Source organism: Entelurus aequoreus, linkage group LG19 (genome assembly GCF_033978785.1).
Source record: "Entelurus aequoreus isolate RoL-2023_Sb linkage group LG19, RoL_Eaeq_v1.1, whole genome shotgun sequence".
Taxonomy (NCBI): domain Eukaryota; kingdom Metazoa; phylum Chordata; class Actinopteri; order Syngnathiformes; family Syngnathidae; genus Entelurus; species Entelurus aequoreus.
The window spans coordinates 43,211,870-43,235,857 of NC_084749.1; the positions used below are offsets into that span (position 1 = coordinate 43,211,870).

The following is a 23,988-nucleotide window of genomic DNA, read 5'->3' on the forward strand; positions in this document are numbered from 1 at the left end:
ATAATGCTATGAATATAAGATTCTCAACACAGAATCTTCCCTCCACAGCTTCTACTTAGGGAAGGATCTGAAGCTGATGGACCAAAGGAAATCTGACTAAAAATGCAAGGAAAATGTTTTGTTCCCTCGGTGTTGTCAGTGAGGTGAAAATGAAGTGGAGGAAATCTACACATATGTGTACGTTGTTCGTACCATTTTCATGATGCACTTAATAAACAACTGGACCAATGGAACAATGGTATCATTTTATATATTGCCTGTTATAAAAGTTGTAAAATACAGTATCTTGTTCTCTCCAGTCTTTTAAGCCCTATGGTCTGTCCAGTCATCACTCCCTTTTATAAAAAGGTTTAGGGACAGAAATGTGCTCTTCTGGCTCGCTATGCGATAGGATATAGAACCTTGCCTCGTACCTTAGGACAGTGTTATTCAACCACAAAAATATTTTTTGCAAACCAGTAAATATAGTCTGCAAATGATGTGTTGTTGATGCGTGTCGGTGCTGTCTAGAGCTCGGCAGAGTAACCGTGTAATACTCTTCCATATCAAAATTGCTGCAGTAAATGTGTTGGTTTTCTGACATGGACTTGTTTCTTCAGCATTGTCCACACGTTTAAGTCAGGACTTTGGGATTGCCATTCTAAAACCTTCATTCTAGCCTGATTTAGTCATTATTTTACCACTTTTGACGTGTGTTTGGAGTCTTTGTCCTGTTGGAACACCCAACTGCGCCCAAGACCCAACCTCCAGGCTGATGATTTTAGGTTGTCCTGAAGAATTTGGAGGTAATCCTCCTCTTTCATTGTCCCATTTACTCTCTGTAAAGCACCAGTTCCATTGGCAGCAAAACAGGCCCAGAGCATAATACTACCACCACCATGTTTAACAGTAGGTATGGTGTTCCTGGGATTAAAGGCCTCAACTTTTCAACTCCAAACATATTGCTGAGTATTGTGGTCAAACAGCTCAATTTTTGTTTCATCTGACCACAGAACTTTCCTCCAGAAGGTCTTATCCATGTCCGCGTTCCGCAATAATGCGAAACTATGAGGTTACCGTATTTTTACGACCATAGGGCGCACCAGATTAAAAAGGTGCACTGCAGATGTGCGGGTCTATTCAGGTCGTTTTCATACAAAAGGCGCACCGGCTAATAAGGCGCATTAAAGGGGTCATATTATGATTTTTTTTCTACATTTTAAAACACTATCTTGTGGTCTACATCAGTGGTCCCCAACCTTTTTGTAGCTGAAAATGTGGGGGATTTTTTTTTTTTTTTTTTTTTTTTTTTTCATAAAGAAATACAATCATGTGTGCTTACGGACTGTATCCCTGCAGACTGTATTGATATATATTGACATACACATACACAATATGTATATATTGTGTTTTTTATGTTGATTTAATTTTTAAAAAAAAATATTATTATTATTTTTTTTTTTTTAATTTCTTGCGGTGGTTGGGCACCACTGGTCTACATAACATGTAATGGTGGTTATTTGGTCAAAATGTTGCATAGATGATGTTTTACAGATCATCTTCAAGCTGCTTTCTGACAGTCGCTTCCGGTTCCACCGTTTTGTGGGCGGTCTTATTTACGTGGCTCACCTTCGGCAGCGTCTTCTCCCCGTCATCTTTGTTGTAGCGGTGTAGCGTGCAAGGACGGGGGTGAAAGAAGTGTCAAAAGATGGAGCTAACTGTTTTAATGACATTCAGACTTTACTTCAATCAATAATGAAGCATCATGGATGGATGGATCTTCTCATCCATCCGTTTTTAGCGCTTTCATGGCGAGTTTACTGACGGATATAAGTAAGAACTTTACACTACTTTATATTAGAAATGGCAACAGCGGAGGATGAATGTCACATAACAAGAAAATAGAAAAAAAGAAGAAGCTTATGACTTCGGTGTTGCCACGGACTATAAAGGCGGACGCGCGCACATTTTCAGTACTAATGCAGATCCCAAATACAGATCAGCAGGTACCAGAAGGTAAGAAAAGTTGGTTTTGCATAATTTTGCCTAACAAAACACCAGATAATATGTCTTACCTTATACACACACCATAGTAATACTCATATGTTTAATGCGCCGACAAACCATCAAGCGGTGCGGCTTCACAGCTTACCAAAGTCGTACTAAAAAAATGTTGACAGATTTTTGAGCGCCGTGTGTAGTGTTCTATATTTTCAATGGAACATTTAAAGTTCTGGTGCAGTTTACGCGTATCTCTTATGTATGACTGCCATCTACTGGTCACACTTAAAACTACACCATGTACCAAATAAAGTTGCTTCAAGGTCGGTAAGCACAACCAGAATTATGCCGTACATTAGGCGCACCGGGTTATAAGGCGCACTGTCGATTTTTGAGAAAATGAAAGGATTTCAAGTGCGCCTCATAGTCCGGAAAATACGGTAAGTAGAGGGCCACGAAATATGGCCGCAAGTTTAAGACACCTGGTTTAAAAGGAAGATTGGTCCATTCTGGGGGTTTTTTTCTCTCATAAGGGAGGGAACAAGAAAGGGCAAAAAAGGCTTAGTGGCCACATGCGTGGACAGCACCTTTCAGCTCTTATTTCCAAAATTGTGTACACTACTGAATTGGGGTCTTATGGCCACTTATGTGGACACTTATACTGCCATCTGGTGGTGTCAGAAGAGTATAACATACAATGGAATTTGGGGGAAAAAAAGTGTAAAATAAGAATTAGCATGTCACTAAACATGAAGTACACGTTTGTGTACTTATGGACTAAGTACATCATATCAAAAGAGGATTCTTAGTTTTTTATTCTAATTAGGGTCCAATAAGCCCAAATAGCAAAGAGAAATAAAAGAAAGCATGTAAACAAACAACTTGGGCCTTAAGAGGTTACATTTTTGTATAAAGCTCCCTGTTGTTTTATCATTTCCATTGATATTTTATAAATGTTTTGATTCATAAGACAATACGGGACAAAGTGGTAAGTAGGTATTATTGTCATTGCACAAGTACTTTGTTTTCAGTACAAACCCGTTCAAGATTAGACAAACAAACAGTGTACAGGGTGACAGAACAGGAACGCTGATGGGTCGCCACAAGGCGCCCCGTAAAAGATGGGAAAAAGGTAAACGCTGGGGGAGGATGAGTAAAAAATGACAATCTAGACATGAAACATGAAAAAACCTCCATAGCAAAGCACATATAAATATTACAACATACATCTCGAGACTTGCAACAGAGGGGAGGGAGTGGGGGGGCCACGGTGGCAGGCTGCAGCTCCTCAGGCTCTGCCCAACCGTCCATCCCCTTTAAGGGATTCGCGTCAAGGGCGTTGGTGGGGTATGTGTGTGTGGCGTATATTTTTTTGTGGATGCATGTGTGTGTGTAAGCCTGCCGCGTGTCTCTGTTCCGCGACCTTGGTGTTCTTGCCAGTCAGTCCAAAGTCAACAACAACAAGGGTGTGTCCATGAGAGACAAGAAGGGACTTTGTTGTGTCTTCGCCGCACTCTCCTTAGGGAGAGTCTGGAAGCCTGAAAGTGCATCCCTTTCAGGCTCAATAGGGGATTTCGTTTCTTGATATCGGGAGATTTACTTCTTCCAAGAGACAGTTCGCAGCATTATTAATTTTACTGAGAACAAATGGACGTTCCATTATAACGTGAGTCCTGTGTCAACCTCAAACTAGCGACCTTACAGCTGATGTTGGGTCACAGGGCTCTCTGGTCACTATGTTGACACTGCCTGTCGGTGTCGGTGCATCATATGTGACCCGTGTTAAAAACAAGTGTTTCTTTGCTACGGTTGCTATGATACTGTTTCGGCAGCTTACGTTAAAAGCAATCCCAGTTAGGGGAACATAATCATAACTAATCCATAAGGTAAAGTTAAAGTACCAATGACTGTCACACACACACTAGGTGTGGTGAAATTTGTCCTCTGCATTTGACCCATCCCCTTGTTCACCCCCCTGAGCGGCAGCGGTGGCCACGCCCGGGAATCATTTTTGGTGATTCAACCCCCAATTCCAACCCTTGATGCCGAGTGCCAAGCATGGAAAGTAATGGGTCCCATTTTTTATAGTCTTTGGTATGACTCGGCCGGGGTTTGAACTCACAACCTACCCATCTCAGGCCGGACAGAACTAACATATCGTGTTAACTCTCCGTGATGACTGTCAGTATGTACATGTAATCGTGAAATATTGATTCATCATGCACTTGGACAGTCTCCGAGGAGAAACACTAACATGTTTAGAGTTACGGTTGCAGCCTCTGCACAATATTGTTCTAATGCGAGCCAAAATTACCAGCTGTAATACTCTTGGCAACCTGTAGGGGCTCATAAATCATTGAGGACTACAATCAAAAAAACAAAACAAAAACTTCCGGTCATAAAACAATCACTAGCCCCCCTTTATAGGAACGTCATATCTCTCTCTGAGAGCAGAATTGGACAAAGTAAAATGTATATTGAATGCAGGGTTGTGTGGTGTTCGGGTCTGTGGGACCCGTTTTCATTTTTTATTAAAAGAAATACGATACAATTAATTAATTTTTCAAACCGAGACTCACTGACTTTAGCTCATTTTCTGTGAAGAACATATATCAGAATACATATTTAATGACCACACACCATACACCCCCCATACACATTTCTATTACATATAAGATGTCCGGGTCCACTGGACTGACTGAACAGGTGTTTATTGGGATAAGGTAAACATCTGTTCAGTATTTTAACATAAAAGTGTTTGATTGTGAGGCATTAAAAGCCACAAAATGCAACGGGTCCATCAGACCCACAAACGCGGGCTGAGTAACAACAATATGAACATTACACAAGGGTTAACGATGGTCCTCAATCGATAAGATTCGCCTGTGAAGCCTTAAGTTAATCGAGTGTAGGCAACATTAAAATCAGCAGATGTTATGTAACAATCCAAAAAAACGAACAATCAAAGGACCTGACATTTTTCTTGTGTTTTTATTTGTTGTTTTGTGGTCTTGTTGAGCCTTAGGGTATTTTCTGTTTTCACATTTTGCATACGACGCAGACAAGGACGATCCAAATATCGATCCGCGTTGCGCCAGAGTTTAACTGTGTGAACATTTTCGCGGAGAGAGAAAGTGTGTTAAAGGCGTCACACTGCGGGGTTCTTCCTGTTTTGTGCAATCCCTCGCTGTGTAATCCACGCTTTGACCCCAGAGAGGACGGCAGCTGGGGACAAACGGGCAAGAACTGAAGAACATTTGTCCCGAGGTTTTGGCCACGGCTCTTGTTTGTCACTACACAGCTGCAAGCCAACATGCGACTGTGCGTATTACTTTTGTTCCTGGAACTGTGGGGGAATTTGAACGTGGCTTTGTCCGAGAATGGTAAGGTAGACTTTGTTTTCTCTCATAAAATGATTATATTTTGGGTATAGGGCTTGAAAAGTGGAGCTGTTTTATACTTTATAGTGCATGGTTTATGCAAGTTAATGCTCAGTTTTGATTGACACTTTAACAGAGCTGGTATTTGAACAAAAGGCTTTCTGTTTGTGGTGAGGAATAACTTCACTGCGTCATACCGAGTTGTTTTAGTGCAGGGGTCACCAACGCGGTGCCCGCGGGCACCAGGTAGCCCGTAAGGACCAGATGAGTAGCCCGCTGGCCTGTTCTAAAAATAGCTCAAATAGCAGCACTTACCAGTGAGCTGCCTCTATTTTTTTAATTTTAATTATTTACTAGCAAGCTGGTCTCGCTTTGCTCGACATTTTTAATTCTAAGAGAGACAAAACTCAAATAGAATTTGAAAATCCAAGAAAATATTTTAAAGACTTGGTCTTCACTTGTTTGAATAAATTCATTATTTTTTTTACTTTGCTTCTTATAACTTTCAGAAAGACAATTTTAGAGAAAAAATACAACCTTAAAAATGATTTTAGGATTTTTAAACACATATACCTTTTTACCTTTTAAATTCCTTCCTCTTCTTTCCTGACAATTTAAATCAATGTTCAAGTAAATTAATTGTTTTTATTGTAAAGAATAATAAATAAATTTTAATTTAATTCTTCATTTTAGCTTCTGTTTTTTCGACGAAGAATATTTGTGAAATATTTCTTCAAACTTATTAAGATTAAAATTTTAAAAAAAAATTCTGGCAAATCTAGAAAATCTGTAGAATTAAATTTAAATCTTATTTCAAAGTCTTTTGAATTTCTTTTAAAATTTTTGTTCTGGAAAATCTAGAAGAAATAATTATTTGTCTTTGTTAGAAATATAGCTTGGTCCAATTTGTTATATATTCTAACAAAGTGTAGATTGGATTTTAACCTATTTAAAACATGTCATCAAAATTGTAAAATTAATCTTAATCAGGAAAAATTACTAATGATGTTTCATAAATTATTTTTTTCATTTTTTCGAATTAGCTAGTTTTTCTCTTCTTTTTTTCAGTTGAATTTTGAATTTTAAAGAGTCGAAATTGAAAATAAACTATGTTTCAAAATTTAATTGTCATTTTTTTCGTGTTTTTTCCTCTTTTAAACCGTTCAATTAAGTGTAAATATCATTAATTATTAATAATAACATAGAGTTAAAGGTAAATTGAGCAAATTGGCTATTTCTGGCAATTTATTTAAGTGTGTATCAAACTGGTAGCCCTTCGCATTAATCAGTACCCAAGAAGTAGCTCTTGGTTTCAAAAAGGTTGGTGACCCCTGGTTTAGTGCATGACTGCGAGTTGTGTTGGGTGAAAGAATTGCACGGGGTAGGCGTGTCCGTTTTGCTTAACCCTTGTTGCTGTTTGTTAGCGTGTTCCCCACTCCCGGATGTTCCTCACGGCCATGTGTCGGAGGAGACCGAGAAGACCGAGTATCCACCAGGATCGGTGATACATTTCACATGTGAAACTGGTTACACGTCAGGAATCATCATCAGATATAGTTGCTCAACCGAAGGCTGGGTGGCAATCAGACCAGGAATCTGCTCCTGTGAGTTTAATTCCGATTTGTATTACCTCTTACTGTACATCATGAAACCATGGCTGATTTTATTTAATTTTTTTCATTGTTAGTTTTTAGACCATAGAAAGTATTTCAACTTTATTTCTTATACTCCCGTTGGTTAATTTGCTTCATCAAAATAACAAATACAAATTACAAATAGACGGAGTAGACTTTGAAAGTCGGCCGATAATATCGGCAGTCCGATATTATCGGCTGACAAATGCTTTAAAATGTAATTTCGGAAATTATCGGTATCGGTTTCAAAAAGTAAAATGTATGACTTTTTAAAACGCAGCTGTACGGAGTGGTACACGGACGTAGGGAGAACTGCGTCACCCAGTCATACTTGCCAACCCTCCCGATTTTCCCGGGAGACTCCCGAATTTCAGTGCCGCGCCCGAAAATCTCCCGGGGCAACCATTCTCCCGAATTTCTCCCGATTTCCACCTAGACAACAATATTGGGGGCGTGCCTTAAAGGCACTGCCTTTGCGTGCCGGCCCAGTCACATAATATCTACGGCTTTTGACACACACAAGTGAATGCAAAGCATACTTGGTCAACAGCCATACAGGTCACACTGAGGGTAGGCGTATAAACAACTTTAACACTGTTACAAATATGCGCCACACTGTGAACCCACACCAAACATGTCATGACGGGGGGGAGGGGAAGCAATCGGACTATTCCGGACAAGGCGTGAAGGTAGGAACATATTTAATAATCTAACGCATTTTTGGGAGAAATGTATTTGATAAAATATGTTTGGGGTTATAAATCGCTCCAGAGTATAAGTCGCACCGTCCGAAAATGCATAATAAAGAAGGAAAAAAACATATATAAATCGCACTGGAGTATAAATCGCATTTTTAAGGGAAATTTATTTGATAAAAAAAATTTCGGATTATAAATCGCTCCGGAGTATAAATCGCACCGGCTGAAAATGCATAATAAAGAAGGAAAAAAAACATATATAAATCGCACTAGAGTATAAATCGCATTTTTGGGGGAAATTTATTTGATAAAATATTTTTCGGATTATAAACCGCTCCGGGGTATAAATTGTACCGTCGGAAAATGCATAATAAAGATGGAAAAAAGCATATATACATCGCACTAGATTATAAATCGTATTTTTTGGGGAAATTTATTTGATAAAATATTTTTCGGATTATAAATCGCTCCGAAGTATAAATCGCACCGTCCGAAAATGCATAATAAAGAAGGAAAAAAACATATATAAATCGCACTAGAGTATAAATCGCATTTTTGGGGGAAATGTATTTGATAAAATATTCTCCGGATTATAAATCCCTCCGGAGTATAAATCGCACTATCCGAAAATGCATAATAAAGAAGGAAAAAAGCATTTATAAATCGCACTGGAGTATAAATCGCATTTTTGGGGGAAATTTATTTGATAAAATATTTTTCGGATTATAAATCGCTCCGGAGTATAAATTGCACTGTCCAAAATGCATAATAAAGAAGGAAAAAAGCATATATACATCGCACTAGAGTATAAATCGTATTTTTGGGGGAAATTTATTTGATAAAATATTTTTCGGATTATAAATCGCTCCGGAGTATAAATCGCACCGTCCGAATGCATAATAAAAGAAGGAAAAAAACATATATAAGTTGTGCATATTACTGTAAATGGTAAAAAAAAAAAAAAAAAAAAAAAGGCAGCTCATTTGTCAGAATTTTACTGTAAAATTTACATTTGTTTTTTTACTGTAAATTAAAAAAAATCTATTTTACAGTAAAATTTTGGCACCTGAGCTGCCTTTTTTTTTTTTTTTTTACCATTTACAGTAATATGCACTAAATTTTGAGGTGAAATTATTGCAATTTACCTATTTTTCTTTTACATATTAGTTTAAAAAAAATCTATTAATGAAATGCATTAAAAACATTGTGTAATACTAATAATATAATTTATATATACATTAAATTTTGAGGTGAAATTATTGCAACTTACCATATTTTTTTTACATTTTAGTTTTTAAAAAGATCTACTAATAAAATTCATAAAACAATTGTGTGATAATAGTATTCACTGTTAGAATCGGCCCTCTGGGGCCAAATATAACTGCGATGTGGCCCTCAGTGAAAACGACTTTGACACCTCTGTCTTAATGAATGCTTTAAAAAGGCAAATGGATGGCACAAAAAGCCAAAAGGTTTGTTTCCATTTTGGTCCATTAAATATTCATCACATTTGAAGAATTCAATAATAAAAGATATATATTCCTGTAACATGTATATAAAAAATTACGTTAAAAAAAATTGATAAATTATGTACGTATACACAGTATACATGTCAGGTGATTTGAAAAAATATATATACAAAAAATGGCTAAGCTCTGTGACGGTAAGTTTTGGTAAACGTGACGTTGTAGAAAAAGTTGCATTAACATTGAAACACGTGTTGTAAAATGTTGAATCAGGGAAAAAAAAATACCGACATAAAAAAAAAAAAAAAACGAAATACTTTTTGTATCATGACATAATTGCGGCAGTAGCCAAAATTGGATTACGCCTGTCAATTTAATTGAAAGTGAAAAAAAAGAAAAAGTGAATCTAAAAAAAACGAAAGTTGAAAATGCAAACATCTGACTTTAAAACAACTGATAATCCCAAAACATGTCATAATGCAATAAATGTTGCTTTTTTAAAATGTCTTAACCTCTTAAGGCCCAAGCTGTTTGTTTACATGCTTTTTTTTATTTGTCTTTGCTATTTGGGCTTATTGGACCCTAATTAGAATACAAACTAAGAATCATCTTTTGATATGATGTACTTAGTCCATTAGTACACAAACGTGTACTTCATGTTTAGTGACATGCTAATTCTTATTTTTTCACCTTTTTTTTTTTCCAAATTCCATTGTATGTTATACTCTTCTGACACCACCAGATGGCAGTATAAGTGTCCACATAAGTGGCCATAAGACCCCAATTCAGTAGTTTACACAATTTTGGAAATAAGAGCTAAAAGGTGCTCTTATTTGTGGCCTGTGGCCACTAAGCCTTTAGAGGTTTTAATGTAACATTTTACAATGTCAATGCATTTTTAGCATAAATGCATACTTTTCTACAGGGTCATGTTTGTTGTTTTTTTACAAAACCAAAAGCTGACTGTCAATGTTCTGGCTCCAGACTAACCAACATATAGTTTGCTTTTATTTACCAACAGAAAAAAATAATTGATCTGTTTGTTAAATCATATCTTCTTTCTTTTTTTCCCCAAAATTGCAGTAAAGCCGTGTCCACTTCCCGAAAACATTCCAAATGGCCGTTATCAACTGATCCACGGTGAAGACTTTGTTTTTGGGGCGACGATCCAATACTTTTGTAATGAGGGGTATGTCCGTTTGATTTCTCCCTGTGGATTTTCTCTTGGTACTACTTCCTCCCACATAGCCAGAACATGCAAGTTATTGGACACTCTAAATTGCCTGAATGTGAGTACGATGTTTATATGTGCATTCTGATTGACTGGCCACCAGTCTGCAGTGTCTGCCTCTGGCCTGAAATCAGTACGATCCAGCTCACCCTAATGATAACAAGCTGCATAGAAAATAAATCATAGAATACCTCTGTAATATACTGGATATACTCTATTTAATACGGGGATGGGTACTGTTGCATTGACCAGCTTTTCCTCCCAGGGATTTTAAGTTGCTGGTCACTCCCAAGTTCTTTTTATGGCACATAAGCTGAAGTTTAAATTGATCACCAGGCAGTAGTTGGTATTTTGTGGTTTATTCTCAAAGCTTTGACAATAATGAGACCAGCCTTGCATAACCCATCCAGATGCGTGGCTCTACCCGGTCTCCCTCTGCCTTCCCCTCCCTGTTCTCTCCTACCTCGTTGTTTTGTCTACCTTTTGCATTCCAAAGCTTCAAGGCCTACACACAGTCAAACTTTTACTTTGCAGAATTGAATTGGAAAAACACTAGCTGTTTATTTAGTGTGACTATGGAAGTAAAGAAGTAACACTTAAATATGGATATATGTAAAAAATCTGGTTCCGTCAGTACCGAAGTCGGTACTTTTATAGGCACCGACAGAATTCAGTCGCTACAACTGAGTATCAATTCATGTCAAATCAAACTGTCAGGTTCAAACACTGATGACATCTATTAAACAAGACAAGAAGCAAAGAATTCAACAGAGACAGAATTCAATTTGGCTCAATTTGAGGAGAGACGCTTGGACATATGTACCCTTGAACAGTGTCATTACGCTCTGCCAAAAGATTGCACGCCTCCTTCTTTTATTTGGAACCTTCCCTAACCACATGGCCATAGCTGTTTCTAAGGGACAAAGGTCGTAAGCAGTTCATAGAAAAGGTCGTAAACAGTTCACAGAAAAGGTCAGTTCAAAAAAAGAGGTCGTAAAACAGTTCAAAAAGAGGTTCGTAAAACAGTTGAAAAAGGAGATTCAAAAAAGAGGTCGCCTGGAGGGGCGTCTGGTCCTGCTTCCTCTTCGCTTTTGTAGTTCTTGGGTCAGGACAATATCTTTCTGTTGATTACAATACATGAAAGAAACAGGAACACATTCATGTTGCGTCCCCCCCTCAGGTCTGGTCCTGCTTCCTCTTCGCTTTTGTAGTTCTTGGGTCAGGACAATATCTTTCTGTTGATTACAATACATGAAAGAAACAGGAACACATTCATGTTGCTTCCCCCCCTACACAGTGGAGTTTTACAAGCCTTCTTCTTGGTAGGTTTCAAAGACAGCTTTTGCTTCTCACCGGGCACTCAACGTAACACAAAGTTTACTTAGTAACAATTATTCTAACACAAACAATGCTATATCCCGATACATTTGTTGCACGTGACGTCCCGTCTTGTTACAGACTCAAACACTTAAGTGCTCAAGCATCACTCGGCGGACTCAGCTAAAGTGCCTCGAGGTAACGTTAAAACATTCCATGCCTACAAAGCAAGCATAACTGGTAGAAAAAACACAAGGCTACACTTTTCAAAATACCAAAGACGTTTGTGGGCGGGGGCGTGGCCTGCGGACCTGCAGCGAAGCGGGGTGTGCCAGGACCGGTTTCGAGATTAGCGACAGGTGCGTAGATGGCACACCTGGGCTGGCTTATCTAATCACCGGTCGCTCTGTTAAAGGGCAGCAGCCGGGAAGGAGAGGGGTTGTTGATGGTGGAGAGAAAACCCGAGCACGAACGAGAGTGAGGGCGAGACGGACAGAAATGACTGAAATGAACACAAAAAACATTTAATGCCAAATAAATCATTGTTCAGAAAGATGAACGAGGCAGTCATGTCCATATTTGGTGGTCTGAAGAACCCGGAAGAGCGAGTCTTCCACAAAGTGATTTTTAAATGCCGATTTCAACAACCTTCGAGTTTGGTAATGAAAACTACATTGAAGAGGCAGGCTAGTGTGTAATGAATACAATACTTACAGTACAAACACTTTTTAGGGTGCAACAAAAGACTGCATGCAGCTTAATGACAAAGACGAGCGAGGCAACACACTATACCAGTGTTTTTCAACCACTTTTCAACTGGTGTGCCGTGAGATACAGTCTGGTGTGCCGTGGGAGAGGATCTAATTTCAATATTTTTTGCAAACCAGTAATTATAGTCTGCAAATGATGTGTTGTTGTTGAGTGTCAGTGCTGTCTAGAGCACGCCAGGGTAACCGTGTAATACTCTTCAATATCAGTAGGTGGCAGCCGGTAGCTAATTGCTTTGTAGATGTCGGAAACAGCGGGAGGCAGGGTGCAGGTAAAAAGGTGTCTAATGCTTAAACCAAAAATAAACAAAAGGTGAGTGCTCCTAAGAAAAAACATTGAAGCTTAGGGAAGGCTATGCAGAATGAAACTAAAACTATACTGGCTACAAAGTAAACAAAAACAGAATGCTGGACGACAGCAAAGACTTACTGCGGAGCAGAGATGGCGTCCACAAAGTACATCCGAACATGACGTGACAATCAACAATGTCCCCACAAAGAAGGATAGCAACGACTTAAATAATCTTGATTGCTAAAACAAAGCAGATGCGGGGAAATATCGCTCAAAGGAAGACATTAAGCTGCTACAGGAAAATACCAAAAAAAGAGAAAAAGCCACCAAAATAGGAGCGCAAGACAAGAACTAAAACACTACACACAGGAAGACAGCAAAAAACTCACTATAAGTCAGGGTGTGATGTGACAGGTGGTGACAGTACACCTACTTTGAGACAAGAGCTATATTGATGCATGCTTGGTTATGGTTTAAAGTCATATCCAACAATTGCGACAACGACTTTTTACTCGTTTTTTTAATAATTTCTGCTGGTGGTGTGCTTCCGCATTTTTTCAATGCAAAAAATGTGCCTTGGCTCAAAAAAGGTTGAAAAACACCGGACTATAGAGCCCTCTAATGTCTTGGAATTGCACCTGTATGCAAAGTTCACTATATAATATTTGCAAATGAGACTCAGAAATATATATATTTTTAAACAAGAACAGCTCCACAGCACAGTTATCATAATCAGCTCACTATAAAACGTTAACTTAAAAAAAAAGACTTTGTTATTAAACAAATCAACGTTTAATAACACATGAAGTAAGGCAAGGCAAGTTTATTTACAGAGCACAATTCGTACACAAGGCAACCAAATATTGGTGCCGTTAAGTATCGAAAGAATTGGTACTGTATCGATTGAAATGTGGAAGGTACTCATCCCTAAATATTTTTTTCAACCCTAACAGAAATGCAATGTTTTTTATGATCTTATATTACAATATTTGATGATATATTTTGTGTTTGGTTTTTTTTGTAGCTATCAAATGGTGAGTAAGGCAGACACCAGGATTTGCATGCTGGACAAATGGACCAACCATGTGCCAATATGCGAACGTAAGTCTTTAGAATAGCAAACAAAACAAAGGTCGGGTAATGTTTACCAACATTAAAAAAGGTATTTAAAGCCATCATGCCATATCATTTGCTCTGCAACCTCTATCATAACACTAAGTACTGACATTTTAAAACAAGTGGAAAAACAACTTGACACTTTGATAAACCTGCATTAAAGAAAGCAGGTAAGGTGAATTAATGAACTCATATTATGTTCTGCATATGGTGAATGTTCATATTCACCTTGGAGAAGGCAAACCACCAAGTTTAAGTAAACAGTGGTATTTCAGTTTGAGCACATAATAAGATAAGGTTCCTTAGTTTAATATTAGCAGGTGGATTGGATCACTTCTTGTAGGAAAGAGGCCCTAATCAGGACTTCGGAATGCAAAAGTGATAACACTATCCTTGAGAAGAGAGTACCTGTCTAGCTCAATGCCAACATTTAAGTTATGACTTAAAGGCCTACTGAAATGATTTTTTTTTTCATTTAAACGGGGATAGCAGATCCATTCTATGTGTCATACTTGATCATTTCGCGATATTGCCATATTTTTGCTGAAAGGATTTAGTAGAGAACAACGACGATAAAGTTCGCAACTTTTGGTCTCTGATAAAAAAAAAGCCTTGCCCCTAACGGAAGTAGCGTGACGACACCGGAGGAAGGGCTGCTCACATTTTCCTATTGTTTACACCAGCAACGAGAGAGATTCGGACCGAGAAAGCAACGATTACCCCATTAATTTGAGCCAGGATGAAAGATTCGTGGATGAGGAAAGTGAGAGTGAAGGACTATAGTGCAGTGCAGGACGTATCTTTTTTTCGCTCTGACCGTAACTTAGGTACAAGGGCTCATTGGATTCCACACTTTCTCCTTTTTCTATTGTGGATCACGGATTTGTATTTTAAACCACCTCGGATACTATATCCTCTTGAAAATGAGAGTCGAGAACGCGAAATGGACATTCACAGTGACTTTTATCTCCACGACAATACATCGGCGAAGCACTTTAGCTACGGAGCTAACGTGATAGCATCGGGCTCAAATGCAGATATAAACAAAAGAAATAAACCCCTGACTGGAAGGATAGACAGAAAATCAACAATACTATTAAACCCTGGACATGTAAATATGCGGTTAATGCTTTCCAGCCTGGCGAAGATTAACAATGCTGTTGCTAACGACGCCATTGAAGCTAACTTAGCAACGGGATCTCACAGAGCTATGATAAAAACATTAGCGCTCCACCTACGTCAGCCAGTCTTCATCTGCTCATCAACACCCGTGCTCACCTGCGTTCCAGCGATCGACGGAAGGACGAAGGACTTCACCCGATCATCCGTGCGGTCGGCGGCTAGCGTCGGCTAGCGCGTCTGCTATCCAATTAAGTCCTCCTGGTTGTGTTGCTACAGCCAGCCGCTAATACACCGATCCCACCTACAACTTTCTTCTTTGCAGTCTTCATTGTTCATTAAACAAATTGCAAAAGATTCACCAACACAGATGTCCAGAATACTGTGGAATTTTGAGATGAAAACAGAGCTTTTTTGTATTGGATTCAAAGGTGTACCAATACTTCCGTTTAACTAGTGACGTCACGCGCATACGCCATCATACATAGACGTTTTCAACCGGAAGTTTCGCGGGAAATTTAAAATTGCACTTTATAAGTCAACCCGGCCGTATTGGCATGTGTTGCAATGTTAAGATTTCATCATTGATATATAAACTATCAGACTGCGTGGTCGGTCGGTAGTAGTGGCTTTCAGTAGGCCTTTAAACACAAACATCTCTATTTATGGTCAGGATGTGCTCTCCTGACTTAGCACACACACACACACAGAGACAGGAAGGAGGAATATAAAACTGATGGTTTGGCTTCTCCAAGTTAGGAGTCCTTCATTTTTTTGACCTAGATTCCTCTGAGTATAATGACGCTCGCTTGTAATAAAGCAACTTTTGTTTCAGTAAAGCGTCGCCGACGTCTCTTTTGCTCCAGCCGCACTGCCGTGACGTCCTTGTGCCAAGACCAGAAATACACTTCACAGTCTTTATTTTGTCTGCAGGAAATATCAAAATAATAAATAATTCCTCCTACATTGCAAAAACAGGCATATTTGATTTTTGTTGACTCTAAATTGTCCGTAGGTGTCAGTCCATAGGTAACTAGTCCAGAATTTACCATTCCTTCCAGCCAAAGTCACCCTTTGGACAAGGCATAGAAACACAGGAATACACAAATCTATTTTGGTGAACTAACTGTTATGTCCTTATAGCTGTGCACTGTGTGGCCCCACCTAAACATGAAGGGATCGTGGTCAAAGGTTTATCGGACAATGACGAGGGAATCCTTCCGAACCACTACCTCACATTCAGCTGTGACAATCCTGAAAAGCAACTGAATGGCAGTTCATTGTTAATATGTGGTAAAGATGGACTTTGGGATAAGCCCTTCCCCACTTGTGAAGGTAACTGCCTCAACAGCACCAAGTTAGCTTCAGAGCAGGGATGTTCAACTAAATTGCTTTCAGGGCCACATTTTCAGAGAGCTAAAGACCGGGGGCTAGACTTATTATTATTACTCTTATTTTGCATGTACCAGGGAACCAGCATCCTATAGTAAACATTTAAGTTCAATCCATCCATCCATCTTCTTCCGCTTATCCGAGGTCTCCCCAGCCACTTCGTCCAGCTCCTTCCGGGGGATCCCGAGGAGTTCCCAGGCCAGCCGGGAGACATAGTCTTCCCAACGTGTCCTGGGTCTTCCCCGTGGCCTCCTACCGGTTGTACGTGCCCTAAACACCTCCCTAGGGAGGCGTTCGGGTGGCATCCTGACCAGATGCCCGAACCACCTCATCTGGCTCCTCTCCATGTGGAGGAGCAGCGGCTTTACTTTGAGCTCCCCCCGGATGACAGAGCTTCTCACCCAATCTCTAAGGAAGAGCCCCTCTACCCGGCGGAGGAAACTCATTTCGGCCGCTTGTACCCGTGATCTTGTCCTTTTGGTCATAACCCAAAGCTCATGACCATAGGTGAGGACGGGAACGTAGATCGACTGGTAAATTGAGAGCTTTGCCTTCCGGCTCAACTCCTTCTTCACCACAACGGATCGATACAGCGTACGCATTACTGAAGACGCCGCACCGATCCGTCTGTCAATCTCACGATCCACTCTTCCCTCACTCGTGAGCAAGACTCCTAGGTACTTTAACTCCTCCACTTGGGGCAAGATCTCCTCCCCAACCCGGAGATGGCACTCCACCCTTTTCCGGGCGAGAACCATAGCCAGTAAACATTTAAATTAAGCCGGCTAAGGTTATCCAGGCTATATCCCACCTAACCTTATCCTTGTCCACACACACACAATGCCACCGTTCAAGACACCCTACCCCATCCGTAGGGTGGTAGGGTGCCAGCTTTTTTGAAAACGTGTTGCAGGCATCAAATTGAAAATGAGCTAATATTTGCACAAAATAACAACGTTTTCCAGTTCGAATGTTAAGCATATTGTCTTTGTATTCTATTTAACTGAATATAGGTTGAAAAGGATTTGCGAATCATTGTATTCTGTTTTTATTTACCATTTACACAACGTGCCAACTTAACTGGTTTTGGGTTTTGTAATACAGTTAGTGAACGAAGTGTACTATTGTAGTTATGTCCCCTATACGTCTGGTAACACTAGCGAGCAGTAGAGAATATGAAGTGATCTTTGGTCTAGTACATGTTTTGCTTTGTTCAACACTGAAATATTTCTCGCCACTTTGACAACATGTGTTTGCCTCCGTCAGATATTGCGTGTAAAGTTGGAGCGATCCACCCTCATCTCAGCGTAGACCAGCTGCCACCAGGGAGTCAGACAATACGAATCGGACAAAAATTAAGGTTCCAATGCAGCGATGACTATGCTCTGGATGGATCCGAAGAAACCGAATGCCTACCAACTGGGGAATGGAACGTTCCTTTCCCAAAATGCTCTGGTATGAATACATTTTAAGGATCAGCACCCAACAAGAAAAATTGTGTGGATGTACACCGAATGTTATGGCCTTGGGGGGACTCTGATATAAATATGATTTTCTCCTGGAAACAGAGCCTTGCCAGATCACAGGTGTACCAAATAACGTGCGGTTGAGCACCCAGCTACGTGGCAGACAAGCAAGAAAGGGGCAGAAGTTGACGTTTAGTTGCCTCCGAAATGCAGACACACTTTTGGGGAAGAAGGTAGTTGAATGCTTATCAAACGGCCTATGGAGCGACCCCTTTCCAACATGCGGAGGTAAGGTTGCCAACATTGCTTTTTACCTTAGGAAATCACAGCAAAAATAAGTGTGCTGCATTCTCATAGTGACCATCTGTTGTAGTTATTTTGCAAAACGTACCGTTCCCTCATCCGTTGGGATTGGTACAGAATGTGGTACTTTTACAGGCACTGTTAGAATAATTGTTTCTAAATTATCACAAAAACGTTGTATTACATTGAGTTCCTAGCAGGGGGACGGGAGCTGTCTTTGAAACCTACCAAGAAGAAGGCTCGTAAAACTCCACTGTGTAAGGGGGAGAGCCACATGAAGGGTTTTCTGTTCTCTCTCATGTATGGTAATCAACAGAAGGATGTTGTTCTGGCCCAAGGACTTCAAAGCGGAGAGATGACAGGATCTGCCCAATTTCCAGACGAACTCTTTTTGAAGTATTTTACGAACTCATTTTGAACTATTTTACGAACTGTTTTTGAACTGACCTTTCCTGTGAATTGTTTACGACCTTTTCTGTGAACTTTCTGCGACCTTTGTTCTTTGGAAACAGCCGTGGCCATGTGTTCGGGGAGGGTCCAAAATAAAAGGAGGCGGCAGGCCATCTTTTGGCAGAGCGTGCTGGAGATGGTAGAAGGATACAATGTCCGGGCAACTCTCCTCAACATATTGAGTCCAAATTGAATTCTGTCTCTGTTTAATTCTTTGCCTCTTGTCTTGTTTAATAGATGTCATCAGTGTTTGAACCTGACAGGCACAGATCAAACTCAGTCGGTACTACCGGGTGTTGATTCATGTAAAATTAAATGGTGCCATATTTCGATACCTTTATTGCTCCTAATGTCACCTCCGGTTGCATACAAAACACCAGCTCAAACTGTCAGGTTCAAACACCAATGACATCTATTAAACAGACAAGAAGCAAGGAATTAAACAGAGACAGGATTCAATTTAGCTCAATTGATTGATTGATTGATTGATTGATTGATTGATTGATTGATTGATTGATTGATTGATTGATTGATTGATTGATTGATTGATTGATTTAGATGTATTGGTCCCCGTTGGGGAAATTCATTTTCACTGTTATACATTTAAACAATAGACATTACACATCACGAACAAAAATAACAAAAAGACATCATACATGACCAACACATTTACAGGCTTGTCAGACAGGTCTGCCGGGCCTGCTGTTTAGGGCGGCTATAGCTGCAGGGATAAGGCTTTTCCTGAGGCGGGCCCTCCGTAATTTGATAGTTCTGTACCTGCGCCCTGATGGTAGTGGGATGATGTATTGGTGTAGTGGGTGAGTCATTTCCTGGATTGTTGTGTTTGCCAGATGGACTTGTGGTTTAGATCTGAAATGTTGGGTGTGGGTAGGCCGATGATTTTAGCTGCTATGTTTGTAATGTGTGCAAGTTTGGTCCGGTTGATTACAGAAAGCATAGTGAAAAAACATGTGGAACAGTACAGAAGGATGGGTTGAACAATCCTCTGGTAAAGTAATAACAGTAGGCGAGGTGCAACGTATAGTCCTTTGAGTTGAGAGCGCGTAGACCTGTACCCTTGCACAGTGTCGTCCCACGCTCTGACAACAGAATTCTACGCCTCCTGTTTTATTTGGACTTTCCCTGATTACATGGCAACGGCTGTTTCTAAGGGGAGAGGGGGTCGTAAACAGCCCTCGCCCAAAACAGTTCAAAGAAAGGATGCCTGGAGCTTCCTCTCCGCTTTGTAGATCTCGGGTCAAGACAAGATCTTCCTGTGGATTACAATAGATCAAAAGAAACCGACACCTTCATGTCGCTTCCCATTGTACACAGTGGAGTTTTACAAGCCTTTTTCTTGGTAAGATCAAAGACAGCTTTGTAAATCAATTCATGGTAAAATGTTTAAGTCAGGACTTTGGGAAGGCCATTCTAAAACCTTCATTCTAGCCTGATTTAGCCATTCCTTTACCACTTTTGACGTGTGTTTGGGGTCATTGTCCTGTTGGAACACCCAACTGCGCCCAAGACCCAACCTCCGGGCTGATGATTTTAGGCTGTCCTGAAGAATTTGGAGGTACTCCTCCTTTTTCCATTGTCCCATTTACTCTCTGTAAAGCACCAGTTCCATTGGCAGCAAAACAGACCCAGAGCATAATACTACCACCACCATGGTTGACGGTAGGGATGGTGTTCCTGGGATTAAAGGCCTCACCTTTTCCCCTCCAAACATATTGCTGGGTATTGTGGCCAAACAGCTCAATTTTACATTTTAACAGAAGTGTAGACGGAACATGTTAAGACAGAAAATAAGCAGATATTAACAGTAAATGAACAAGTGGATTAATAATATTTTTTTTACAGTTTGTCCCTCATAATTTTGGACAAAATAGAATGATAAATGACACAATATGTTACTGCACATGTCAGCAGACTAATTAGGAGCCTTTGTTTGTTTACTTACTACTAAAAGACAAGTTGTCTTGTATGTTCACTATTTTATTTAAGGACAAACTTGCAATAAAAAACATATGTTTAATGTACCCTAAGATTTTTTGTTAAAATAAAGTCAATAATGCCATTTTTTTGTGTTCCCCCTTATTTAGAATTTTGGTACCGGTACCGGTACTAAAATATTGGTATCGGGACAACACTAGTCTATACACATAAAAGCAACTTGTTTGGAGTTTGACACCCCTGATTTAGATTAGCCACATTGCTACGTAACAATGCGCCCACAATCTGAACAGTTTTCATTTGTTTGAGGGTTTACAAAACTGGACTTTGTAGCGTAAAGTCACGCTCAAGTTGGCCCTTACTCCAGGGACCCAACTATGAGTGGAAAAGCTTTTAAGAAGTCCGTTTTCCATGATATCTCCCCTCTTAAAACTTTCTGAATGGACTATCTATTTTGAGAATGGACTATAGATACGAGTCGTTAAAATGACCTTGTGAACTGTGTTTGATTCTTTCAGCTCCTTCGGGATGTCAGCGTCCACCTCACCTTTCGGGCGGAGACACCAAGTTTTCCACTAAACACACGTACGAACACAATGACAGGGTTGAATACATTTGCCAGAATTTTTACAAAATGGAGGGTGAACCTTATAAAACCTGCAAAAATGGCCAATGGACTGGAGACATGAAATGCCTCAGTAAGTCTTAAATCCTATTTCTCATAATTTTTGTTGGATTTACATTCTGCAACAGGAATGTAATACACAACTTCAAACCAGTGAAGTTGGCACGTTGTGTAAATGGTAATTAAAAACAGAATTTAATGATTTGCAAATCCTTTTCAACGTATATTCAATAGAATAGACTGCAAAGACAAGATACTTAACGTTCGAACTTGGTAAACTTTGTTATTTTTTGCAAATATTAGCTCATTTGGAATTTGATGCCTGCAACAGGTTTCAAAAAAGCTGGCACAGGTGGCAAAGAAAGACTGGGAAAGTTGAGGAATGCTCATCAAACGCTTATTTGGAACATCCCACAGGTGAACGGGCTAATTGGGAACAGGTGGGTGCCATGATTGGGTATAAAAGCAGCTTCCATGAAATGCTCAGTCGTTCACAAACAAGGATAGAGCGAGGGTCACCACTTTGTCAACAAATGCGTGAGCAAATTGTTTAAGAACAACATTTCTCAACCAGCTATTGCAAGGAATTTAGGCATTTCACCTTCTACGGTCCGTAATATCATCAAAGGGTTCAGAGAATCTGGAGAAATCACTGCACGTAAGCGATGACATTACGGACCTTCAATCCCTCAGGTGGTACTGCATCAAAAAGCGACATCCGTGTGTAAAGGATATCACCACATGGGCTCAGGAACACTTCAGAAAACCACTGTCAGTAACCACAGTTGGTCCCTACATCTGTAAGTGCAAGTTAAAACTCTACTATGCAAAGCCAAAGCCATTTATCAACAACACCCGGAAACGCCGCCGGCTTCTAAGATGGACTGATGCAAAGTGGGAAAGTGTTCTGTGGTCTGACGAGTCCACATTTCAAATTGTTTTCAGAAACTGTGGACGTCGTGTCCTCCGGACCAAAGAGGAAAAGAACCATCCGGATTGTTATAGGCGCAAAGTGCAAAAGCCAGCATGTGTGATGGTATGGGGGTGTATTAGTGCCCAAGACATGGGTAACTTACACATCTGTGAAGGCGCCATTAATGCTGAAAGGTACATACAGGTTTTGGAACAACATATGTTGCCATCCAAGCAATGTTAGCATGGACGCCCCTGCTTATTTCAGCAAGACAATGCCAAGCCACGTGTTACAAGAGCGTGGCTTCGTAGTAAAAGAGTGCGGGTACTAGACTGGCCTGCCTGTAGTCCAGACCTGTCTCCCATTGAAAATGTGTGGCGCAATATGAAGCCTAAAATACCACGAGGGAGACCCCCGGACTGTTGAACAACTTAAGCTGTACATCAAGCAAGAATGGGAAATAATTCCACCTGAAAAGCTTTAAAAAATGTGTCTCCTCAGTTCCCAAACGTTTACTGAGTGTTGTTAAAAGGAAAGGCCATGCAACACAGTGGTGAACTTTCCCCTGTGCCAACTTCTTTTGCAATGTGTTGCTGCCATTAAATGAAGTTTCTCAGTTGGAACATTAAATATCTTGTCTTTGCAGTCTATTCAATCGAATATAAGTCGAAAAAAGGATTTGCAAATCACTGTATTCCGTTTTCATTCACGATTTACACGACGTGCCAAACTTCACTGGTTTTGAGTTTTGTCTCTTGTTTTTTTAAATTGCAGCAATAACTTGGTTCTTAGCTGGCCTCAAAATCGTTTAGCACAAGCTGAGCAATTAAAAGGTTTCTCTCCAGTATGTATTCTCATGTGTGTGGCCATGCTAGGCTTTCTGGAAAAAATCTTCTTACAAACAGAGCAAGTAAAAGGTTTCTCTCCAGTATGTATTCTGGAGAGAAATACTATAATGTATATACTGGAGATATTTATATTGCGTACGGGCGACCATTTCGCTCTCTATCATTAATTTGAATATGTTTTTGTTTTCTTGCAGAGCCCTGCACTGTGGATAGAGAACTCATGAACAAGCACAACGTGAAGTTCCGATACAAGCGGGACAATAAACTGTACTCGGCCCATGACGATACCATCGAGTTCTGGTGTGTACGAGGAACAACACACGATGGAGTATTGGATATGCGGCAGAAGTGTCTCGACGGAACGATTGACCTGCCCACTTGCCACTAGCGTGTTTTGAAACAATCATTTAAAAAAAAAAAAAGTAACTAACCTTACAAATAAGTGACCTTGTGTCACTTTTTTGTGAGCTCATTTCGCAACTTCCACCATTTGAGATGATTTTTGACCCTGAAAGAGAAGCCGTTACACTTCAAGGTCAACATATTAACCTGTTGATTTAATAAAACTACATTAGTGGGAGCTTTTTATGATTATTAGTCAACATTAGTCGGACTGACAGACGAGGAACACAGGATGTTTGTGTGTCAACACATTTGTCAAAAATAAAAAAATATATTAAGACGTCTATTATTGTCGAGACAACATTATTTTATAATGTTATCGCTGCAAGCTGGGTGCATTAAGGCTGATTGAAACCAATTCAATTGATGTGTTTTGGTGTCTTTTTCTTAAAGGCTATTTTCATTTAGAATTATATAACGATGGTATTTGGCCACCCATCCAAATGATGAGAATCAGGTGTCCTTAATCACTTGGCCCGGCCACAGGTGTATAAAATCAAGCACTTAGGCATGGAGACTGTTTCTACAAACATTTGTGAAAGAATAGGTCATAGGATGCCACCTGTGCAACAAATCCAGTTGTGAAATTCCCTCGCTCCTAAATATTCCAAAGTCAACTGTCGGCTGTATTTG

The 23,988-nt window shown here is 39.9% G+C and overlaps 1 protein-coding gene across 2 annotated transcripts in view; it reads left to right on the forward strand.

Moving 5' to 3' along the window:
* The window catches only part of cfh (complement factor H), a 65,778-nt gene extending 42,139 nt beyond the window's left edge, over positions 1-23,639 (forward strand). For both annotated transcript variants that reach the window (XM_062028524.1, XM_062028525.1), the window contains exons 16-22: positions 10,242-10,347; positions 13,790-13,866; positions 16,144-16,335; positions 17,659-17,847; positions 17,961-18,146; positions 21,086-21,265; positions 23,148-23,639. In XM_062028524.1, coding sequence (XP_061884508.1) covers positions 10,242-10,347; positions 13,790-13,866; positions 16,144-16,335; positions 17,659-17,847; positions 17,961-18,146; positions 21,086-21,265; positions 23,148-23,341 — 1,124 coding nt within the window. In that variant the 3' untranslated portion in view covers positions 23,342-23,639. The remainder of the gene's footprint in view (positions 1-10,241; positions 10,348-13,789; positions 13,867-16,143; positions 16,336-17,658; positions 17,848-17,960; positions 18,147-21,085; positions 21,266-23,147) is intronic.
* Positions 23,640-23,988: the final 349 nt, after the last annotated feature.